The sequence below is a fragment of the Myxine glutinosa genome, chromosome 7 (assembly GCF_964187855.1).
Source record: "Myxine glutinosa chromosome 7, kmMyxGlut1.1, whole genome shotgun sequence".
In the NCBI taxonomy this organism is placed as follows: Eukaryota; Metazoa; Chordata; class Myxini; order Myxiniformes; family Myxinidae; genus Myxine; species Myxine glutinosa.
In genome coordinates, this window is record NC_136267.1 from 165,015,499 (window position 1) to 165,038,957 (window position 23,459).

The 23,459-nt window shown below is 41.0% G+C and overlaps 1 protein-coding gene across 6 annotated transcripts in view; it reads left to right on the forward strand.

Annotated features, from left to right (window-relative positions):
- LOC137431810 (uncharacterized) overlaps positions 1-23,459 on the forward strand; it is a 368,459-nt gene that overhangs the window by 128,982 nt on the left and 216,018 nt on the right. For all 6 annotated transcript variants that reach the window (XM_068123528.2, XM_068123531.2, XM_068123532.2 and 3 more), the window contains exons 3-6: positions 12,327-12,450; positions 12,719-12,818; positions 18,490-19,093; positions 21,143-21,370. In XM_068123528.2, the coding sequence (XP_067979629.2) occupies positions 12,327-12,450; positions 12,719-12,818; positions 18,490-19,093; positions 21,143-21,370 (1,056 nt within the window). The remainder of the gene's footprint in view (positions 1-12,326; positions 12,451-12,718; positions 12,819-18,489; positions 19,094-21,142; positions 21,371-23,459) is intronic.

The following is a 23,459-nucleotide window of genomic DNA, read 5'->3' on the forward strand; positions in this document are numbered from 1 at the left end:
ACCACCTATCCAGTTTACGCCCGTAAACTCCGACATTACCAAAACCTATGTGGTGTGAAAAAACGCAATCGCTTTTCGCTCTGAAATACATGCGAACGCGTAACTGAGTTAATGGCGGCAAGGAACATCACGTGATCGCTCTGAGCGAATCAGCGTGCTGCTCTGCCTCCGGTCAGATTCCGTGCATAATATTCCTCGCTGAAATGCGCTGAGGTAAAAATATGGTAAAACAATATTATGAAATAAATTTTTTGGTCGGCCATGTTCTTCCCAGGCTCAATGGCCATGTCTGTGCCAAATATCAAGTGTGTGAGCCTCTCCGTTTAGGAGTCTATCGGTAACATCACACACACACACACACACACACACACACACACACACACACACACACACACACACACACACACACACACACAAACTGTGTTTTATATATATAGATATTATTTTTATTATAATAAATATTAATAATATATAATTATAATATAATATTAATATAATAATATAAGAATAATAATAATATAGGAAAATAATAATATGATATAACAATCTATCTATCTATAATTCCAGTAATCTCTGTGTGTATGTATGTATGTATGTATGTATGTATGTATGTATGTATGTCTGTGACCGCTGTTTCTCGACAACCACGGGTCCGATATACTTTAAACTTGCCAGGTATATTGCTGGGGACCCGAGGATGTGCCTTTTCAAGGTTTCATATTAATCGGACAAGTAGTTAGCGAGCTATGTCCAAAAAACGATTCAACCAATCAGAGAGCAGCGAGCTATCACATGTGCCGAACGTGGCGAACAGACTCTGCCTCGGACGGCACATTTGAGAGCGTATTCATTTATTTCACGTTGGCAAACTATGTTGGCGTTAAACTATGTTTTAAAACTAATTAAAACTACTTTGCGATTCTTTCGCTTTCCTGCGCGTTTGTGCACGCTATGGCGATTTCTTTACCAAACTCCGCAAGCCGTTCGCTTTGGACCAAACCATTTCATGTAAATAGAGGGGGGGGATTGTCACCGTACTCGCAAGCCGTTCGCTTTGGACCAAACCATTTCATGTAAATAGAGGGGGGGGATTGTCACCGTACTCGCAAGCCGTTCGCTTTGGACCAAACCATTTCATGTAAATAGAGGGGGGGGGGGGGGGATATAATTTTAGATATATATATAGTACGGGCATGCCCTAGTCTATCTATAATTCCAGTAATCTCTGTGTGTATGTATGTATGTATGTATGTATGTATGTATGTATGTATGTATGTATGTCTGTGACCGCTGTTTCTCGACAACCACGGGTCCGATATACTTGAAACTTGCCAGGTATATTGCTGGGGACCCGAGGATGTGCCTTTTCAAGGTTTTATATTAATCGGAGAAGTAGTTACCGAGCTATGTCCAAAAAACGATTCAACCAATCAGAGAGCAGCGAGCTATCACGTGTGCCGAACGTGGCGAACAGACTCTGCCTCGGACGGCACATTTGAGAGCGTATTCATTTATTTCACGTTGGCAAACTATGTTGCCGCTATGTTGGCGTTAAACGATGTTTTAAAACTAATTAAAACTAATTTGCGATTCTTTCGCTTTCCTGCGCGTTTGTGCATGCTATGGCGATTTCTTTACCAAACTCCGCAAGCCGTTCGCTTTGGACCAAACCATTTCATGTAAATAGAGGGGGGGGATTGTCACCGTACTCGCAAGCCGTTCGCTTTGGACCAAACCATTTCATGTAAATAGAGGGGGGGGATTGTCACCGTACTCGCAAGCCGTTCGCTTTGGACCAAACCATTTCATGTAAATAGAGGGGGGGGATTGTCACCGTACTCGCAAGCCGTTCGCTTTGGACCAAACCATTTCATGTAAATAGAGGGGGGGGGATATAATTTTAGATATAGATATAGTACGGGCATGCCCTAGTATTATAATAATTATAATAACAATAAATATTAATAAAATAGAATAATATATAATATTATTAATATATTAATAATAATATATTAATATAATATTTATATATTTTATCAATAATATAATGTATTATTATAATAATATTATAAATATTATATAATTATATTATTACATTATGTTATTAATTATTATTATAATGAATTATTATTATTATTTATTGTTAATTAATGTAATTAAATTATCAATGTATATGTAACTATAATTGACCACAATTGTGGCTATAACAATAATTACAGCCACAATGTGTATGCACGTAAGCATATGCATGTTTTCACTTTGTATACACAACACGGGTTAATTTTATTTTTGGGAATGATCAAGGCAGCGGTCTTTTGCCTATACTCCCAAAATAAAGGGATGTGTCAGAAGATTGTGTTGCACGCTTGAAACTGCCCACGGGCATGTGTGTATATGCAGCAGGGGAACACCTTAAAATGGTCAAGTTTCTTGAAATAATGAAACTTTTTTTTTTACATGGTGTTCCACATTTAAAAAAACATTATATAACACATTTATTCCGAACAAACTATTAATAATACAAACCTAATCCCAAGTATCATTATATAGAGAAGGGTCTAAACATAATCCCAAGTTTAATAATATATAAGGATATATCCAATTTTACCACCATTCTGATTATTCACTGTACATATCCATCCACATGCACATACTGTCCAAAACGTTTCACAAAGTGTCTCAGCTAATACAGATCACTGTTTTCAGATCGATTCTTTGACTTTCTCCTTAAATAACCCCAGAACAGGAAGTCTCACAGATTAAGGTCCAGTCTTGGTCTGGGCAGGGAAGACCTCCATAAAAGCATGCAGGAAATGGTTTGAGATGACCCCTTCATTGAATCTGCAATGGGGGGGGGGGGGGGTAATCCCTGACATTATCTGAGGTGTGTGGGCACACCCCATCCTGTTAAAACCATCGGGAACTCATTGGAACACATGTTGATAGCATTTCCACAAAGAAACATGTTGATAGCATTTCCACAAAGAAACATGTTGATAGCATTTCCACAAAGAAACATGTTGATAGCATTTCCAAGTGGCCATTCCCATGGACATAATAGTAAAAAAAAGGAGGATTCCTATCACTCCCTGCTTGAACATGAAACAAACCTTTCGACTTTTTTCACTTTATGGGTTGCAGTTTTATGGTTGTGTTATCCTTCATAATAGTTGTGTGGAATTATGTTGTTTAATCTGGAACTCCCTGGATAATAAAAAGTCCACTTTGGCCGTGAACCACCGTGGGCTCGTCACTCTTGATCCGTCTCCACGCCTTGTGCACAGAAGCCATCCCGGCAATTTGTTCTTCTCCCTTCACCAACTCAAAACTCTTTTTTTGTTTATTTTCTCACCATTTCTCATCTGATATTTATTGTCTCTCCCTTAGTGACCCCCATATTTAGTTTTGTCCCGTTTGTTACATTGAGGCATGGACTACAAGGCTACCATGAAAGAAGCTGATTGGACAGTTCCTTGTTAATGCAATCCTGCTATTATTTTATTTATTTCCCATGCTTGGTCCTTGTTCTTGTTCATTTCCCATCCTCTATTTCCTCTCAAAACCGCTCTCTCCAAAATATACATCTGTCTGTCATCTCTCCAGAATTTTTTCGCCCCCACAAAGCTTTGAAGGCCACTCGAGGTGGGGGCTATACTCAACTATCACTGAATAATAACCTATTTTTACCGGTGAAAGGATTTTACGTTTTCACACCTGTTTGCCTGTCTGTTTGTCTGGAGTAGGATATCTCAAGAAATTGTGGACAGATTTGGATGAAATTTGGTGCTCAGGTTGGGTTTGTGACAGGGACGAATTGATTCGATTTCGGGGAAGATCTGAATCCGGATACGAGGATTTAAAAAAAAACTTTAAGTAATTCTTCACAATTGAGAAATGGGGCCAAAAACAACATATAGCATGAATGCAGCTCTGGCCCATCAGTGCGATATAACAACAACAACATGCATTTTAAGGCCATTTCCCCTGCTAGAGCGGGGGCTAGCCTTTCGGTCCCCATGACAATCTTCTCCATCTTGCCCTATTTTCTGCATCTCTCCTTGTTAACCCCCTCGCCCGCATTTCTTCTTCCACCATCTTTAGCCAAGTCTTTCTCGGTCTTCCCCGTCCTCTACTTCCTTCTACATTCATTTCCATCACTCTTCTCAAATAGTCACTTTCATCCTTCCTCAACACATGACCAAACCATCTCAACCTGTTCCTCTTCACAGCATCAATCACAGGCTCTATTCAAATCATCTTTCGCAATTCATCATTTGTCTTCCTCTCTCTCAACGATGCTCCGCACATCCATCGAACCATTCGCATTTCCACCCTTTCCAACCTTCGTTGCTGCTCTACGTTCATTACCCATGTCTCGCTCCCATAAATAATAACACTTCTCACACATGCAACATACACCTTTCCCTTCAGCTTCAATGACACTCCCCTCCTCATCAGCACACCACTCAGTTCCCGAAACTTCTTCCGTGCACATCTCACTCTAGCAACCGTTGCCGAGTCTGATCCACCTTCTCCATTCAGCATGTCTCCGAGGTAGCAAAATGTTTTCACACCTTCCAGCTTCACGCTTTCTCCAAGATCCACCTCAACATTTCCTCCATCTGCAGCTCCCTCTGTGCACACCTTACATTTGAATGTAGCTGCCACACTGGTTAATGACACTCTCAGACCACTACATTTTTGATGAACCCACTCAGCACACATTGTACATTGAATGGAGTTCACTCCGACACTCTTCCTGCACACAGCACAGGGCCACTTCCCAGTTCTTTCCACCCCACCACATGCTTTACCACTTGCCATCACCTTCGTCTTTCTGATATTCACCTTCAGACCTTTTGTCTCCATACATTCCTTCCACTTGTTCATCTTTTCCTTCAGTCCATCCATACTTTCCGCAATCAACACCAGATCATCTGCATACAACAACTCCCACGGTAAACCCTCCTTTACGTTCTGAGCCAGCACCTCCATCACAGCTACAAATAGTAGTGGACTTAGTACCGACCCCTGATGCACTCCCACCTTCACCTCAAACTCACCACTGTTCCCGTCCTTCGTCCTTACAACTGTGCGCGCTCTTTTGTACATTGCCATCACTACTCTGATCAACCATTCCTCCACTCCTAACTTCCTCAATGCCCATGTCAATACTTTGCGTGGAACCCTATCAAATACTTTCTCCAGATCAACAAACCCAAGAAACAACTTCTTCCTCTTCTCCATGTACTTCACCTGCAACTGCCTCACAATAAAAAGTGTGTCTGTCGTTCCTCTTCCTGGCAAAAATCCAAACTGCATTTCGTCGATCTTCACTTTCTTCCTTATCCTCCTCTCCAACACCCTTTCCAATACCTTCATTCCTTGCTCCAATAACTTTATCGCTCGGTAAGAGCCACACTCCAGAGGGTCACCTTTCCCCTTGTATAGAGGGACGAGGGTACTCAGTTCCCAATCCACTGGAATGCGGCCTTCTTTCACCACCAGATTACAGATCTCTGTCATTCTCTTCACACCCCAACTTCCTGCTGCCTTCAACATATCTCCCACAACTCCCGTCGGCCCTCCCGCTTTTCTACTCTTCATTGCTTTTATCGCTTCCTCAACTTCCTTCTCAGTTATCTTCCCTGCCGGTCCTAAAACTGGGTTACTCTCTATGTTGCCATCCCATTCATTCTCTGTATTCAACAGCATTTCCATATGTCTTTTCCATCTTCCTTTAATTCCATCTGGGTCCACAACGATTTGTCCCACTTCATCCTTCAAGCAACTCACCCCCATCACATCACACCTCTCTTTCGCTATCTGCTTTGCAATCCTGAATACTGCTCTCTGACCCTCTTCCGAATCCAAGCGTTCTCCGAACATTTTCCTACATGCCTCCTGCGCCTTTGCTACCTCTTTCTTTGCAGCCCTCTTGGCTGCCTTATAACTTTCATGCTCTGCTGTTTCTGCTCCCGTACCCTTTGCCTTCTGCCACTCCTTGAACTTCTTCCTATTCTCGTCAATCCTCTTTTCATCTTCATCACCTCACCACCATGTTTCCGAGTGCCTCGGTGTTCCTTTTGTCCATCCACATACCTCACCAACGGCTCCCAACAGACTATCTTTCATTGACATCCAACCACTTTCAGGCTCAACCACATCATCCTCTACCCTACTCAGCCTCTCTTTTAATGCCTCCCTTACTGTCACCTCTTTCAACCTCCACACCTTCATTCTCGATTGGTACTTCACCCGCCGAGGTCTCCTCGCACCTTTCACCCTTATGTCGCAGACAACCAAGTGGTGCTGTGAAACAGCCTCCTCCCCCGGGATCACCTTTGTGTCCTGAAGGTGCCCCCTATCTCGCCTATGCACCATCAGGTAGTCAACGGTTGTCGTCGACCCACCTGACGTGTATGTAACAAGCTTATTATCCTCTTTCTGGAACTGAGTATTACAAATCAACAAATTAGCTCCATCAGCAAACTCCAGAATCCTTTCACCTTCTCCATTTCTCACACCATATCCGTAACCCCCATGAACTCCCTCAAAACCATCCATACTCCTTCCCACATGTCCATTTAGGTCTCCTCCTACCACAACAACTTCCTCATCTTTCACGTTTTCCATCAGCTTCTCTGTCGCACACCAGAACTTGTCCTTCTCTTCATCACTCCGACCAACCTGCGGAGCATATCCCGAGATGACGTTCACCAAGAGCTTTCCAATCATCATTTTCACCATCATCAACCTATCACTCACTCCAGTCACACTCACCACACTGTCTACAAACTCCTCAGAAAACAGGACATGAACACCATTCACGCCCTCCAGGCACCCTTGCCACACAAACTTGTATTTCTGTCCCTGCCTACCCTTCACCATTCTCACACCACTTCCCTTCCATCTCGTCTCTTGCACACAACATATGTCCACTCTTCTTCTGACCAATACTTCCACCACTTCTCCTGATCTCCCTGTCATTGTCCCTACATTCCATGTCCCAAACCTCAGAAACCGATCTCCACTTCAGGCTATACCCTGCCCATATGTAGTTGTAATAATTGTCATGGTTCTCTTTTTGAGGCAATGTGCGATTTGCCATTCACGCCCATCAGTGCGATACAAAACGTAAACTGTTCACCCTGGTGGAGGTACGCGTTCTACCAAGAGCCGTTCTAGTTCCTTAATGGTTCATTCCTCCTTTTCCCAAATCCCTCATTAGCCACTTCTTCACCACCAAGTCAATCCACTCCGACCTATCTTTGAATACTGACAGCACTTCTTGATTTGCTCGACTTGACGAGCATATTTAGTCGACTGCAGGATGAAGTCCTCCCTCAACATTGTTTGATTCTGTTGTATTCAGTGCTAGCTAGACAATTATTGTACTCCAGTGTATTTTTCAATTTAATTTCTTCATCTGATTTTTGGTCTACTTCAGCTTCTCCCAGGGCCTTCTCTAGGTTTCCAGTTTGTAATCTCATTACCCATTGGTTATCCATTTTTCCTGATGAGTGGCCAGCCCAGTTCTTTTTCAGTTTCTTGATTGTGATCAGTATGTCACAGAATTTTGTTTTTCGTTCTGATCCATGTGTTTCTCTTCCACTTCGTTTTGGTTATGCCAAGAGAACATATTTCCATGGTGATCAGTTTTGGCTCCATCTTCTTTGTCCGAGGCAATGTTTCACTGCCATATGTCATTTGTTTCCACACTGTTGAAGACTTTTTTTCTTAATCAATGAATTAAATATTCAAAGGAAGTTTATATTCACTTGATGTTTCCAGAAGCTGATATCTTGCATTAAGGTGAATCATTGTTGAGTATTAATTTCAAAAACTTGCTCCCACGGTTGGTTGTTGTCTAATTCCAATTATTTTTTTTATTGTACATTTGATTTTTATGATTTTCAAACTTGAGAATTAGATTATATGATGTAAATGTTGAAGGATAAGATTCATGACTCGGATGAGAGTCTTGTAGTGAATGTGTACGAGGTTCGTAATGTATTTGCTCAGATTAAGGTAAGCAAGGCCACTGGCCCAGATGTTATTTCGAAAAGGGTTTTGAAACTGTGTAAAAACAACATGCCCCGGTGTTGCCATGGATTTAACAATCAATCTTGGATAATGGTGTCGTCCCCCAAAATTGGAAATCTTCAATTAACTCCCAGTACCAAAAGTAAACTCGAGCAATGTGACTGTCACCAATATGCCTCCGTGTAGTTCTTACCCATGGCAATGGGTAGGTGCCCTCGTTCAATGCTCTAAAAATAAACAAGTTTGGTTTAAATCCCTTCAGCTCTTTTGAAGTATCACATTTTTACCACAGTGCAGGTTTACATCGAAGTACTTGACAATGCGTGGTTTCAAATTTTTCCATTCAGAGATTTTCGGGAATTTTTTTTAAATTAATTGCGTTTAATCCAAGATGGCTGCCATATCACATGACCTATGACGTCACAATTATCATAAAAACATTCTGCCTGGGTGTCACTCCTACCCTGAATGTTTCGTCTCAATCAGACATATGGTTGCTGAGAAAAACGAGGTTTAGCCCGTACGGACGGACGGACGTACGGACGGATGGGCAACCCAAAAACATAAGGCCTCTGGCCACCTTGGGGGGCGGAGGCATAGAAAAAAACCAGTGAGTTGAATGATTACTCTCCTTGACATCTAATGTAATTAAATGTTTTGAAAGGATATTGTTGAAATGTTTGTTTGAGCAATCTCAATTTGCATATCGGAGTAATAAGGGGTGTCTAGGATGCTTTGCTTGTTTATCTCCAAAGATTGGTCCATCATTTAGATACTCCCAAGTCTTTTTGTAAGATCAATATTTATTGTAAGATTAATATTTTGTAAGATCAATATTTATTGTAAAATCAATATTTATTGTAAGATCAATATTTATTGTAAGATCAATATTTATTGTAAGATCAATATTTATTGTAAGATCAATATTTATTGTAAGATCAATATTTTGTAAGATCAATATTTATTGTAAGATCAATATTTATTGTAAGATCAATATTTTGTAAGATCAATATTTATTGATTTCTTCAGTGACCTCAATTCCACACATCGTAATTTACAAGTTGTTGAAATTAGATGTAATACCTGGTCTTTCAAGACTAATTCACAGTTTTTTCACAGATAGACCACAATGGGTGACGTGTAATAACATGGTGTCACGTGTCATGGTTTTGAGTCTGGGTGCACCACAAGGTTGTGTTTTCTCCCCCATTTTGTTTTCTTTGTACAAAAGTGGCTGCAGCAGTCGAAGTCCTAATTGCAGTGTTATCAAATATGCTGATGATACAGTAATTAGTGGGTTCCTACTGAACGATCAGCATGAACATGTGAACGAAGGTCAGATGTTTGCAGACTTTAGTGACGTCATTATTTAGTTATTCAGGTCAACAAGACAAAGGAAATGATATTTTAGTCCTCGATTCAAAGTATCGTTACTCTCAATCTGATTTGTACATTTGGTAATTTGTCAAAAGAGAATGTTAAGACATTTGAAAGAATTAGGGACCAACCTTCCCTCAATCTGTACCTTGTATGAGAAACGTGATGTGTTGAAGGTTCATAGGATAATCCATCAAACCCCTTTGATAATTATTTTTATTTTAATCATTCAGGTAATCTCCTCCGTGCTCCACGTACCTCGTGCTGTCATTTCAGACCATCATTTGTGCCTAATTCAATTCAAAGGTTTAATGCTAATGCGGAAAAGGATGTGATGCACACTTTTTTAAATTGAATTGCAAGTGGATGAAAATTTTCCATGTTTCACGAGGACGAAAAAAAAAAGGAATGGAATGGAATTCAATCCTGAGTCTGTTATTTGGTTCTTTTTTTGGGAACAATTTACAAATATGGAAGAACATTACTCGATTGCGTCATTATGTTCTGCCCTCTTGATCAGTTAAAATGTGATGCAGATGTGATATAAACCAATGAGAATAACAAGGTTCACCATGGACCCTGTTATTGTGGGGAAATATCTCATTACAAACCCTTATCTTTTTTTCTGGCTACAATTCAAAGTCCTCGTAAACTGTGTAATTGTTGCCAAGATAGGTTTGGTGGGTGGTAGGCGCCCCCTATATGTCAGCACCCTAGCGACAAGTGCAGGGTGTTTCACGTATCTTGAATAAACGGCCCGAAACCTCGCTCTCTCGGCCTTGGCCGAATTATTTATGGCCTAAATTTCAAAGTTTTGCAAACTCTTAATGGATGGCAAAATGGGTTTGGTATATGGTATGCACTCTCTACTGGTCAGGCAGGATGCTGTGGTGCCCAGGCAAGATGAACCATTGTGTCTATCCCAGACAGAACTATATCTGGTTGGATGTAGCAATACCTTCCGGCAGTAAATTAGTTCCATACTGAAAAATGTCTTTCTGGTAAGAGGGTTTCTTGTATATCAGGAATTATTTTTTTCAGTATGGGACGCATTTCCTGCAGTGAGATGGTGCCACATATGTTACGGATTCGTCACTTCCGTTGTTGTGGTTCTCATCCACTGTAAACATTTTTGGTTGCATGTACTATTATTGTTGTCGTTTAAGTGAAATAGAGATTACTATTTTCAAAAGGTAAAAAAAGTTAATGTTTTAAAAAAACCGGAACCGGACGAAGAGGAAGAAGAGGAAAGAGGCGGAGCGAGTGAGGTGGACAAGAAACCAAGCTGCGTTGAGGTTTTGAGCAAACGCTAGTGAACGGGGGTCACTAGCGAACTTTGGGGTTTCGTGGGAAAGGGATTCCTGCGACAGAGTTGTTATCGCTGTGACAGATAAACCTGCATGTCATGTTTTACGGTTGATTCCGAAGAGAATCATTTGAGTGCCATTACGTCTCGAGTAGGGGCCGTTGGCCATTTTGTCTCGCGCCGATTTCGGATTGCTCCAGGCTCTTCACCTCGCTTCAACCATTTTCACAACCATCCAGACGTTAATCTGGTGTGTGTGTGTAACGTGGATTTTGAGTGGGAATTTGCGGTTCGCCGTCTGTGAGCCGTTGAACGTCCATACCCGAAGGTTAATTTGCGGTTCGTCGATTGGGAGCCGTTGAACGTCCATACCCGAAGGTGTGTTTTCCCAGTCGCCTCTTGAGGACACTTTCGCCCATCTTTGGCAGTGTGACTGTCAACCCAACGGGATTCTTGTCTCGATACGACATCGTTCTGACGATCACGGAGTGTGGATCGACTTTGGCTTGATGCCGGGATAGAGACATTGGGAATGCTCTTTTTTCGCTCACTTGGAGCACATTGAGTTACATTGTATGAAACTGATGGTACCATCATAGGAAATATATATTGGTTGTACAATTGATTACTATTATTTTTGGTACTGTTATTCTTGTGTGATCTTAATACCTACAATACTTGTTTGTTGGTAACAATTGGTGTTGTTTCACCATTGATCTTTGACATACAGAATAACACATCTTTCTGCCGTGACTCCTCTTGGGGCTCGGAGGTACACCGTGACTGGGGTTTGGGGAGGAGCGTAACACATACTATAAGTCCAGAACCGCCTCTGCTGGAATGGCCTGCAGCATGTTTTTTGGGGGTCATAGTTTCCTCACATGATATATATATATATATATATATATATATATATATATATATATATATATATATATATATATATATATATATGTGTGTGTGTGTGTGTGTGTGTGTGTGTGTGTGTGTGTATATACATATATACCTTGTATTTGCTTTATTTTTTGGCACTTGCACATTGATGTGCTTTTTTACTTTGATTACTCAAATACAATCCAAATTGCTTCACTGTGAATCATAATAAGATGATGCTGATGACATTAAATACTTTGTTTTATTATTCTCCGATGATAGGACTTTGTGTTCTGGATGCAAATTTCGAACAACGATCAACCTTCAAATGTTTTGTCTATTTTCCTTTTCTATAAATATTTTAGACACCCAAACTCAAGATTCCATGACTTCAATTCCGGCGTTGACTCAAGACCTTGGGATTAAAACTTTGACTTGGTTTGGATTAGAACTTTGATTCGAGATAAAAGTTGCATTTCTAAAACCTAATGTTCTACTGTTTGGGCAGATCTTGGTTCACCAAGATAAAACTAAATTAAAGTTTGATGTGGTTTTGTTCTCAATATTAGGGGGTCATTTTAAGTAGACTGCAGATTAGTTTAGTAATTGAGATTAACTAGAACTGCAATGTTTCACTCACTCTGATATCCAGGAAGTGTCTCATTGCTTATGTTTGACATTTCATCCAAAGTGCTCTCTGACAATGGTTCCTCCAACTGCACAGAGCACATCAAAGCAAGATGATGAAGAGAAGAGTGAGGAAAACAAGAAAGAAGAGGAGGTGTCTCATCTTGCGGGTGCAGATTGTCCAAAAGAAGAACCTTTTCAGGAAGACAAGGTTCATGGAGGTAAAAAAAAGAAATTAAAGGAAAGATCCGACACATACTAATTTTCATGTCTACTTTGTCTAAAACCATTTTAATCAGTTTGAATCATTGCTTTTGACATGAGTATAATATAACTTAATAATGTAATGAAATCAAGATTGGAGTTATAAGAGTTGGGTGAAAAAACATTGTCTTCTGTCCATAATCCCTCAAATAGTCTAACGGCCAGAGAAACACATCCTTATATAGTACGCATCCCAAACATAAACATCTCGTCTCTGTTTGACAGTAAAAGATGAAGGTGTTGCTGGTGAAAGCTGGGAAATCCAAGGCAAAGTTTCATCATTTCTGGAAGAAGAGGATAAGGTATCACCAGATGATGATGCCAGGTGAGATTATATGGGTTTTCTGCAGGACTTGCTGTGGTTATGCACAAGAGACTTGCACGTTTCACTTGGTCCAGGTTCAACAAATTCATATGACTAGATGGTGTTCATAGAATACTTACCCGGGGCAGTCAATTGGTGCGAGCCAACTCTTCTGTTTTTGAAGGGTTTTTTTCTTTGATCCAATATGGCTGCCAGATCACGTGAGTGATGACATCGTAAATTCATACTCTCTTATAGAATTGTTGTGTTGTAGATCACGCTCAAGAAATTTCAAACTAATCAGACTAAGCGTTGCCCCTGTCCAATTATGACATCATAATTAAGGCACAAATGACGTCATCATTAACGACACTTATTCCCCATGCGGAGTTCTTTACATTGAGCCACGTTTCAATCTTTTCCATGGGGGCGGTTTCAGAGATATAGAGGAGCAACCTTTTTGATTTTCCAAGATGGCGCCTGCACCACGTGACCTATGACGTCATAATTATCATATAAAAATTCTACCTGAGGAGACGCTCCTATGATCAAAATTTCGTGTCCATCGGACTAACAGTTGCAGATAAAAAAATTTCATACTGATCAGATCAAGCATTGTCCCTGTCGAAATATGACATCATAATGAAGGCACCGATTACATCATCATGAACATATCTTATTCCCGATGGGGAGTACTTTTACAATGAGCCCTATTTCAATTGTTTCCATTAAGCAGTTTCAGAGATATAGAGGTGCAACCTGTTTCCAAGATGGCGTCCATACCACATGACCTATGATGTCATAATTAGGAATAAAAATTTATACAGGTGGAGGCACTCCTATGGTAAAAAATTTCGTGTCAATTGGACCAACGGTTCCCGAGAAAATGAATTTTTAAAATGCAGACATGCACGCACGTACTTATGCCACACCTACGCAACCGAATGCCTAACCCTGCCTTTCGCTTCGTGAGCGCAGGGTAAAATGGATTAAAATATCAGGCAATGGATAACTTGTAAGATGTTTGGTCCGATAAATATCTGACGCTGATAGGGTCGCCTAAAGGTATGCACTCTCGCCTCTAAGCTGGCTTGGGTTTGAATCCTGACCCAGGTATAAACTGTAATCCCAGTGTTTCACAAGCATTTGATTCATCAGTGTGTGTTCCGTCCCTCGGATGGACATTAAACAGGTGTCCTGTCTGCCGGCATTAGTTGGTGGACGTTAAAGTTCCCCTGGTGTCCTTCACGAAAAGTAGTCCCCACAGCACCCACCACATTTATCGACTTATTTTCTTTACCAGAGACTGGCACATTTCTTGGACACAAGTCTATCAAGTACCTGTAGAGGGCAGCACAGATTTTGCACACGATAGATTTCACATTGTGTGGCATTGGACATTGCTGCAGTATTTCTGCTCCTGTTTTACTTATATACATCAGCATTGCTTTATTTATTTTTCCTTTTTTTTGACTGTGTTTGTTTGGCTTCCACATGCTTTGTTCTGGTTCCTATCCAAATGATTCATTGTTTTAAGTGACACATTAGCATCTTGGTGCGTCAAAGTCGACCCTAGAATGAAAAGTGTGTCGCTTGTACAGAGAAAACTAGAAAGCATCTGAAAATGCAAAGCTCGTCCGCATCTGTATGTATTCATACGTATTCTTCTTCGTCTTCTTCTTCTTCTTCTTACGTATGCTCAAAATAACTAAAACAGTTTAACAAAAAATCCAAAATGAAAGTTTATGATTTTATGCAGCCTTGGCCTTTCAGCTTTAGATCTAAAATAATAATCAGCTACTAGCTTTTGATTGGTGAACCAAATCAGTGACCCAATATGCAGATTATTAAAATTTCAGGTCAATTTGACAAAAATTGATGATTTTATGTAACCTTGACCTTTGACCTTTTGATCTAAAAAAAAAAACAGCCAGCTTGTAGCTTTTGATTGTTGAACTAATTCAGTGACCCGATATGCAAATTCTTAAACTTTCGACTCAATCAGATGAAAATTGCCAATTTTATGTGATGCTGACCTTTGACCTTTTGACCAAATTATTAATTTGCCTTTTCCATATTCTCATAATAAAGCTTTGTTACCTCGCCAGAGGAGAGGGTATTGCATTTGAGTCCGTTTGTTTGTTTGTCTGTTTGTTGGTTTGTTTGTCTGTTTGTTTGTTTGTCCGCACAGAATAAATATGATTTTCTCTGCAACCGTTGGTCCGATTGACAGGAAATTTTCACCATAGGTGCAACTCCACCTGTATAATTTTCTTATCATAATTATGACGTCATATGTCACATGGTTCGGCCGCTATCTTGGAAAAGCCGAAAAATTAGCACCTCTATATCCCCGAAAGCGCTGAATAGAAAAAATTAAGACATGGCTCATTGTAAAGAACTCTCAATGGGGAATAAAACATGTCAATGATGATGTCATAGGTGCCTACATTATGGCGTCATAATTCGACAAGTACAAAACTTAATCCGGTCAAGATGAAATTTCTTGAGCGTCATGTAGGCATAAATTGGTGAAGGAAAAAAATAATTATGATGTCATCGGTCACGTGGTTTGGCCGCCATATGGGAAAAAAACAAAAAAATTGCACCTCTATATCTCTGAAAGCACTGCATAGAAAAAAATGAGACATGGCTCATTGTAAAGAAATATCCATGTGGAATAACATGTTAATGATGATGTCATAGGTGCCTCCATTATGACGTCATAATTCAACCAGTACAAAACTTCATCCGATCAATATGAAATTTCTTGAGCATCATCTCGGGATAAATTGGTGGAGAAAAAAAAACGATGACGTTATTGGTCACTTGGTTCGGCCGCCATATTTGTTTTAACACAAAAGCCTTTTTTTAAAAACACTGAAAACACGTTCTGGCGAGGGTCTGCAGTCTTTGATTGCTCTTCCTAGTTGAAAATTGGATGAAAAAACTCAAATGGTAAAACAAATTATGGCCTGGACAGACACACACACTGCTGTGCAGAGGATGGGCTAATTAAGTTGCATTTATTTTGGGGCATCAAGCATTCAAAATGTTTAGAAAAATGCCAAACATACAGTCACGTGAAAAAGTAAGTACACCCCATGTAAAGTTTTGACTTTTTCAACATATTTCAACATACAGCTATTTGATCTTTATTTCAACAATATTGACAGATAAAGGTGATATAATATAACAAATATCATGAAACATTTACATTTTGTAGTCCATCGTATAATTTAAATAAACATAAATGCAAATTGTGGAAAAAGTAAGTACACCCTTACATTTATCACTACTTCAAATACCTAAAATTAGAATCAGGTGCACCAGCTCAGGTGCAAATGATTAGAACATCAATGGAGAGGATCTTGGAGGAACCTGCCTTATTTAAACCTGACATTTAGTTTGGTTTGCTCTTTGTTGTTGAAGTGTGCGGCGTCACCATGCCGAGATCAAAAGAGCTCTCTGAGGCCTTCAGAAAGAAGGTTATAGATGCCTACGAGTCTGGGAAGGGATTTAAAAAGATCTCCAAACAATTTGAAATCAATCATTCGACTGTCCGGAAGATCATCAACAAGTGGAGAAGATTCCAAACAACTGCCAACTTGTTCAGGCCAGGCCGCCCCAGCAAGTTCAGCCCGAGAGCAGACCGCAAGATGCTGAAAGAAGTCTCTAAGAACCCCAGAATGTCATCACGGGACCTACAGGTAGCTCTTGCCACTGTTGCTGTCAAAGTGCACGAGTCTACCATTAGAAAGACGCTGCACAAATGTGAGCTACATTGGAGGTGTGCCAGGAGGAAACCTTTGCTGTCCAGAAAGAACTTCAAGGCAAGACTAAAGTTTGCCAATGAACACCTCGGCAAAGACCAGCACTTCTGGAACAATGTGCTCTGGACAAATGAGTCAAAGGTAGCGCTATTTGGCCACAGTACCAGAAGACATGTTTGGCGAAAATCAAAGACAGCATTTGACCACAAGAACCTGCTACCAACTGTAAAGCATGGTGGTGGAAATATTATGGTTTGGGGCAGCTTTGCTGCATCAGGGCCTGACAGCTCACCATCATCGAATCCACTATGAATTCTTCATTGTACCAGAGGGCGCTTCTGGATAATGTGAGGCTATCTGTCGGAAAATTGAAGCTCAACCGAAGGTGGACCTTGCAACATGACAATGACCCTAAACATACCAATAAATCTACCAAGGAATGGCTGAAAAGAAAGAAATGGAGGGTTCTGGAATGGCCAAGTCAAAGCCCAGATCGAAATCCCATCGAGATGTTGTGGGGGGATTTGAAACGAGCTGTGCATGCAAGAAACCCCTCAAACATCGCACAGCTGAAAGAATTCTGCATGGAGGAGTGGGCAAAAATTTCTCCCAGTCGATGTTAGAGACTGGTAGACAGTTATAAGAAACGCCTACTTGAGGTTGTTTCTGCCAAAGGGGGCAATACCACCTATTAGAGCCAAGGGTGTACTTGCTTTTTCCACATGCGAAATTTGCATTTATGTTTATTTAAATTATACAATGGATTACAAAATGTAAATGGTTCATGATATTTGTTATATTATATCACCTTTATCTATCAATATTGTTTAAATGAAGATCAAATAGCTGTATGTTGAAATATGTTGAAAAAGTCAAAACTTTACATGGGGTGTACTTACTTTTTCACGTGACTGTACAGGTAGTGGGCAAAAAAAATGGAAACGCAAGGGTAAATGAGGGGCACCAAGCAATGGTTTCCACACAGGTGTGGCCCATGTCTTAATTAAGCAAATAACATCAAGAGGAGACGAGAGGAAACCCCTCAATGCCCCCATCTACAGAGCACGCGTGGTCACCCAATGGTTTGATGAGCATTACACTGATGTTATCCATATATCTTGGCCTTCTCAGTCATCACATCTAACCCAATCGAGCATTTATAGGATATTCTAGAATGACACTTGAGACAGAATTTTGCACCTCCGTCAAACAGGTGTGCGTTGATGGACTTTCTCGTGAAAGAATGTTGCCACATCCCTCCTGTAGAATTCCAGACGCTGGTTGACTCTATTCCATGGCGCATACTTTGCACATTTGGTGGTCGCACGTGGTGGCCCAATGCCCTATTAAGTGACTTTACATTGGTGTTTCCATTATTTTGTCCACTACTTGTACATTGCAATGTTCTTACCTAATTTTGATATGCTGAATCAGATGTGGATTTTGTCCTTTTTCCCTGACAGAGATTGTGTTTTCATCCCTGTCTGTCTGTTTGACACTTAAAATTTTGGACGGATTCAGTCGAAATTTGGTGGGTGGGTTGTGTGTGTGACAAGAACAACTTAATGAGACTTTGGTAACAATCCTGATCTGGATCTGAGATGTTTTTAAAAATAATTCTTCACCATTGAGAGATTGGGTGAAAAATAAATAATTATGGATGGATTATGATAAAACTTGGTGGATGTGCTGGGTCGGTGACAAGAACAAGCCGATTAGAGTTTGGTTCAGGTCCTGATGCAGATCCGGCCTATCAGTGGGATGCAAAAGTACCGTTCTAGTTTTCATACTGTTAGTATTGTGATTGCATTGATTGATATATTGTTATATTTATTTGTAATGCTTCAAGTGAAAGTGATTTGTGCTTTTTTCCTCATGATTCTTTATGAATATTCACCTTTCACAATTGGTTCTTTTAGGACCACGAAAGAGAGCAAGAGTTTTGATGAAGAACATCTCAATGTTCAGCCAATTGCTACACCGACTGAGCTTGAAGTTGGAGTCCATCAGAAATCTATGGCCAGTGAGGTTGTGAATTTCAGGAACATTGATGAAATTCAATCGATGGATACTTCTTTGCAAATACCATCGGAGTGTCATGTCGTAGAGCCAATGTCAGAGAATGGGAATGAAGCGAAAGTGCTAAAAGACCAGGAATGTCATTTCCCAGAGGAAAGTGCTACGATTCATGATTCTGAAACCCCATCTCAGAAGGACATCATCCTGACGCCAAACCAACCTTCACCTTATGTAATGGGCAAAAATATTTTTCAAAATGAAGAAAGAAAAACAAAGGGGGTGGTTTTTGATGAGATTCCTAGTTGCAAAGTGCTGGACACGTGCCACACTATAGAAGCCATTGTGACGTCAGACAAGGATTTGGCAGAAGCACAGATGACGAAGTCAGAAGCATCATCATCTGAAGAAACTGAAGCCCGTCCAGAGAAAACCACGTGGGAAGATAATAATGAAAAGAGCGACGATGAAAGAAGAAGCTCCACACACTCCGATGGAGACATGCCGGTAATACTGAACGACAACACATTGTTCTTATTTGCTGTTTAATTACTTTAATATTGTTTTTTGTTTACTTTGCACATATAAATGGGTTTCCTCGAAACAAAGAAGAAGAAGAAGAAGAATGTTCCTCACATTTGTAACTTCAGGGCAAACTACTATATGAGACCTTTTGGATATTTCTACATTATAAAAGTCAAAGTTCAAAAAGGTTGTAGAAAGTCCATATATATATATATATATATATATATATATATATATATATATATATATATATATATATATATATATATATATATATATGTATATATATATATGTATGTATATATATATATATATATATATATATATATATATATTGTTACGGTTCGCGGTTAAGGATGTAATGTTTGCCGAGCGGAGGCACCACGACCTAACAGTTTCCCCGATTCACCCGATTTACTCGAACGTTGGCCGTATCGCGCCACAACTATTCAATGAGGGAAAAGACAAAGACGACACGGATGTGAAGAAGAGGAAGACGAAGGCAAAAAAAGGTTTGAAATACGATTACTATTGATTACTATTTACAGGCTCAAAGTAACCAAGGAGAAGGAAAGATAATAAAATAATATACAGAAGCTTTTAGAGACACAGTGAAAATACTAGCTTATACAGACTTAATTGAATACCCAGGACAGAACAAACAGAACAAACTCACGTACACGAATGGGGAACTTGTAGGCAGGAATGGCTGGAAGGAGAGGAAAGTCCAATGGGTCCGGCAGCACGATCGGCGCGTTGGGCAGCCGCCGTTCCTTCGCGGCCCTGCTCAAAACCGCCGTCCAGGCCCCAAGCGGCTGTCGAGTGTTGTTGCTGCTGTGGACGCTGCTGCTGGCGAGCAAGGCGACGAATAGCAGGCTTTGTGCTTCCCTGGATGATCTCTTCTCTTGGACCTCACAACCCAGCTCTGCCTTGGACCCTTTCAACTCAGCTCTCCTCTGACGACCCAGCTCTTTTCTTTGCACCTCACCACGCAGCTCAGCTCAGCTCAGCTCTGGTCACTCTTACGCGTGCGCTTTTATAACGCCGCCGGCGATTAAGCCGCCGGCCTTCAGGACACGCCCATCAGTGTGCTCACCTCGACCCTGGTTGGTCGCGTGACCCTCTGGCTCCACCCTTGATGACGACGGGCGGGCACGCCTTTCTTCCCCAACCCTGCCTCGTGGCCAATGGCGGCAATTGTTGGTTGGCAATGCGAATGGCAATTGACGGAAGGGGAAATGGAGGTTTTTGGGAATGGGAATGAAGGGAATCTATCTTTTTCACTTGGTGCAATGGAGTGTCATGTTAATGGAAGACAAGGCCTTACCCTAAAACACATAATAAAGATATAAACTACTGAACAAGGGTTTTATCGTGTCCTTCAATGTGTGCTTTATGGAATTAACTACCGGGACGCCCTTTTAAACTTTACACAACACTGGAGGCAGGAGGGGCCAGAATCAAACAATGTTACACAGCAATTTACCACAATTCAACACAATAAAAAAAATACAATCCTCATATCCGCAACAATATATATATATATATATATATATATATATATATATATATATATATATAATCGTTAGATTAAATAAGACGCGGACGTAGCTTCAGGACGTCGATCTTTAATTGTCGACAAGCTTTCGACCAACAAAGGTCTTCTTCTGAGTCGGCCCCAAGTTCAACGGAAGACTCAGAAGAAACTTGGGGCCGACTCAGAAGAAGACCTTTGTTGGTCGAAAGCTTGTCGACAATTAAAGATCGACGTCCTGAAGCTACGTCCGCGTCTTATTTAATCTAACGATTATTTATTCAATACAAATGAGACGCCCTGCTCGTACTTTGGAGTTTATACTATTTCTTACAGATATATATATATATATATATATATATATATATATATATATATATATATATATATATATATATATATATATATATATATATATCCCACAGTGCACTGATTTTGTGTGGGAGTGGGCGAGGGAGCCTCGATGTCCTGTGATGTTATATTTTGTGTTTGTGCAGTCTCCGGAGAATGAGCAAAATGAGAGCCACATGCTCACCATTCCCGAAATGTTGGAGATCAAAGGAATAACTGAGCGTAGGTTCCAAAAGTCTCAGCATGAATCAACGGAGGTCCTGTATGATGGCAGCAGTGTGCAAGACAGTGACTATGGAGAGATGCCAAGGAGGGATGTTTTTGGGGAAAGCTGGAATATCAGTTCGACGGATAATTTCCTGCAAGAAGAAGAGGTAAACTTCACTCCTTTTTCGTGAAAGTAAATTGTGATCTGAACAAATGTAAATTTTGATTGTTTTTCAGCTGTCCAGCCTGGGTTCTAATCTAGGCCTAGTTCTAACCTGCCATCCTGGTTTATCATAGGTGATGGGATCAATGCGATGTGTTGTCCCTCCGATGGACATTAAACTGTGTCCAGTCTGCTACCATTCATTGGCAGGCATTGAGGATCCCACGGTGCCCTTCACAAAGAGTAGGCGAGCTTTCGCCGACACCCTGGCCAAATTCAAAATTCCGGCCCTGTGACTATGACATGACTCTCTATGTTAACAATCCTTCGTGAAAATATCACTCACTAACTTAACATGACTAGTGTGTGCTGTGTCTCTTAAATGTGTCGCCGATATTCTCCAGGAACCATTTTTATGCCTCTGCCCCCGAAGGTGGCCGGAGGCATTATGTTTTCAGGTTGTCCATCTGTCCGTCCGTCCGTCCATACTGGCTAAACCTCGTTTTTCTCAGCAACCACATGGCTGATTAAGACAAAACTTTCGGGGTAAGAGTGACACCAATGAAGAATGTTTTTTTAATGATAATTGTGACGTCATAGGTCACGTGGTATGGTGGTCATCTTGGATTAAACGCGGATGATTAAAAAATATTTCTCAGAAACCGCTGAATGGCCTATGTCTCAAGTACTTCCAATGGGGAACAAAAGCATGATAATGGTGACATCATAGGTGAAGTGGTATACCAGCCAAAAAATTTTAATCGAATTCTTAATCCTAAGAATCTGAAATTGCATGCACCTTATCTTTGACCGATTTGTATTGAAATATTAAATTTATGACATCATAGGTCACATGGTTTGGCAGCCATATTGGATTTAACCGAAAACCTTTAAAAAACATCTTCTCCCAAACAACCGAATAGTTTGATTCAAAAGTTTACATGTGTCATTGATGAGGCATGGTGATTAAAGGTTGACCACGAAAATATCATTGCTCACATGGTGTGGCAGCCATATTGGATTGAAGGAAAATCTATATATATAAAACACAGTTTGTGTGTGTGTGTGTGTGTGTGTGTGTGTGTGTGTGTGTGTGTGTGTGTGTGTGTGTGTGTGTAATGTTACCGATAGACTCCTAAACCGAGAGGCTCACGTACTTGATATTTGGCACAAACATGGCCATTGAGCCTGGGAAGAACATGGCCGACCTAAAAATTTATTTCATAATATTTTTTTACCATATTTTTACCTCAGCGCATTTCAGCGAGGAATATTATGACCGGAATGGCAGAGCAGCGCACTGATTCGCTCAGAGCGATCACGTGATGTTCCTTGCCGCCATTAACTCAGTTACGCGTTCGCACGTATTTCAGAGCGAAAAGCGATTGCGTTTTTTCACATTTGAGCGAGGAACATTGCCATTCACACCACATAGGTTTTTTTTTCTTTCATCTTTAGATCCATATTTTTTGCCATAACGTAGCGCATTATGGCTCTCTCGAGCTCGAGTTAGCCAATCACCTGGGGGCATGAGGCCACGTTGGCCATGCCCACGACACGACGCAGAGTTGCAATCGATCGCTCAGAGCGATCACGTGATGTTCCTTGCCGCGCGATTGCGTTTTTTCACATTTCAGCGAGGAACATTGCCATTCACACCACATAGGTTTTTTTTTCTTTCATCTTTAGATCCATTTTTTTTTTCAGCGAGGAATATTACACACGGAATCTGAATTCGTGGCAGAGCAGCGCGCTGATTCGACGATTCGTGTGCCCTCCCCCCTCCCCTCCTCTCTCCCCCTCCTCCTCCCCCTCCCCCCCGTTCCCCTCCCCTCCCCTTCCCCCTCCCCTCCCCTTCCCCCTCCCCTCCCCTTCCCCCTCCCTCCCTCCCCCTCCCCCTCCCCCATCACCCTCCCCCCTCTCCTCCCATCCCCCCTTCTCCTCCCCTCCCCCCTCCCCCTCCCCCCTCTTCTCTCCTCCCCCCCCTCCTCCCCTCCCCCCCGTTCCCCTCCCCTCCCCTTCCCCTACCCCTCCCCTCCCCCGCCCGGCAATGCCGGGTACTTCTGCTAGTATTAAATAATTATATCTCTGAA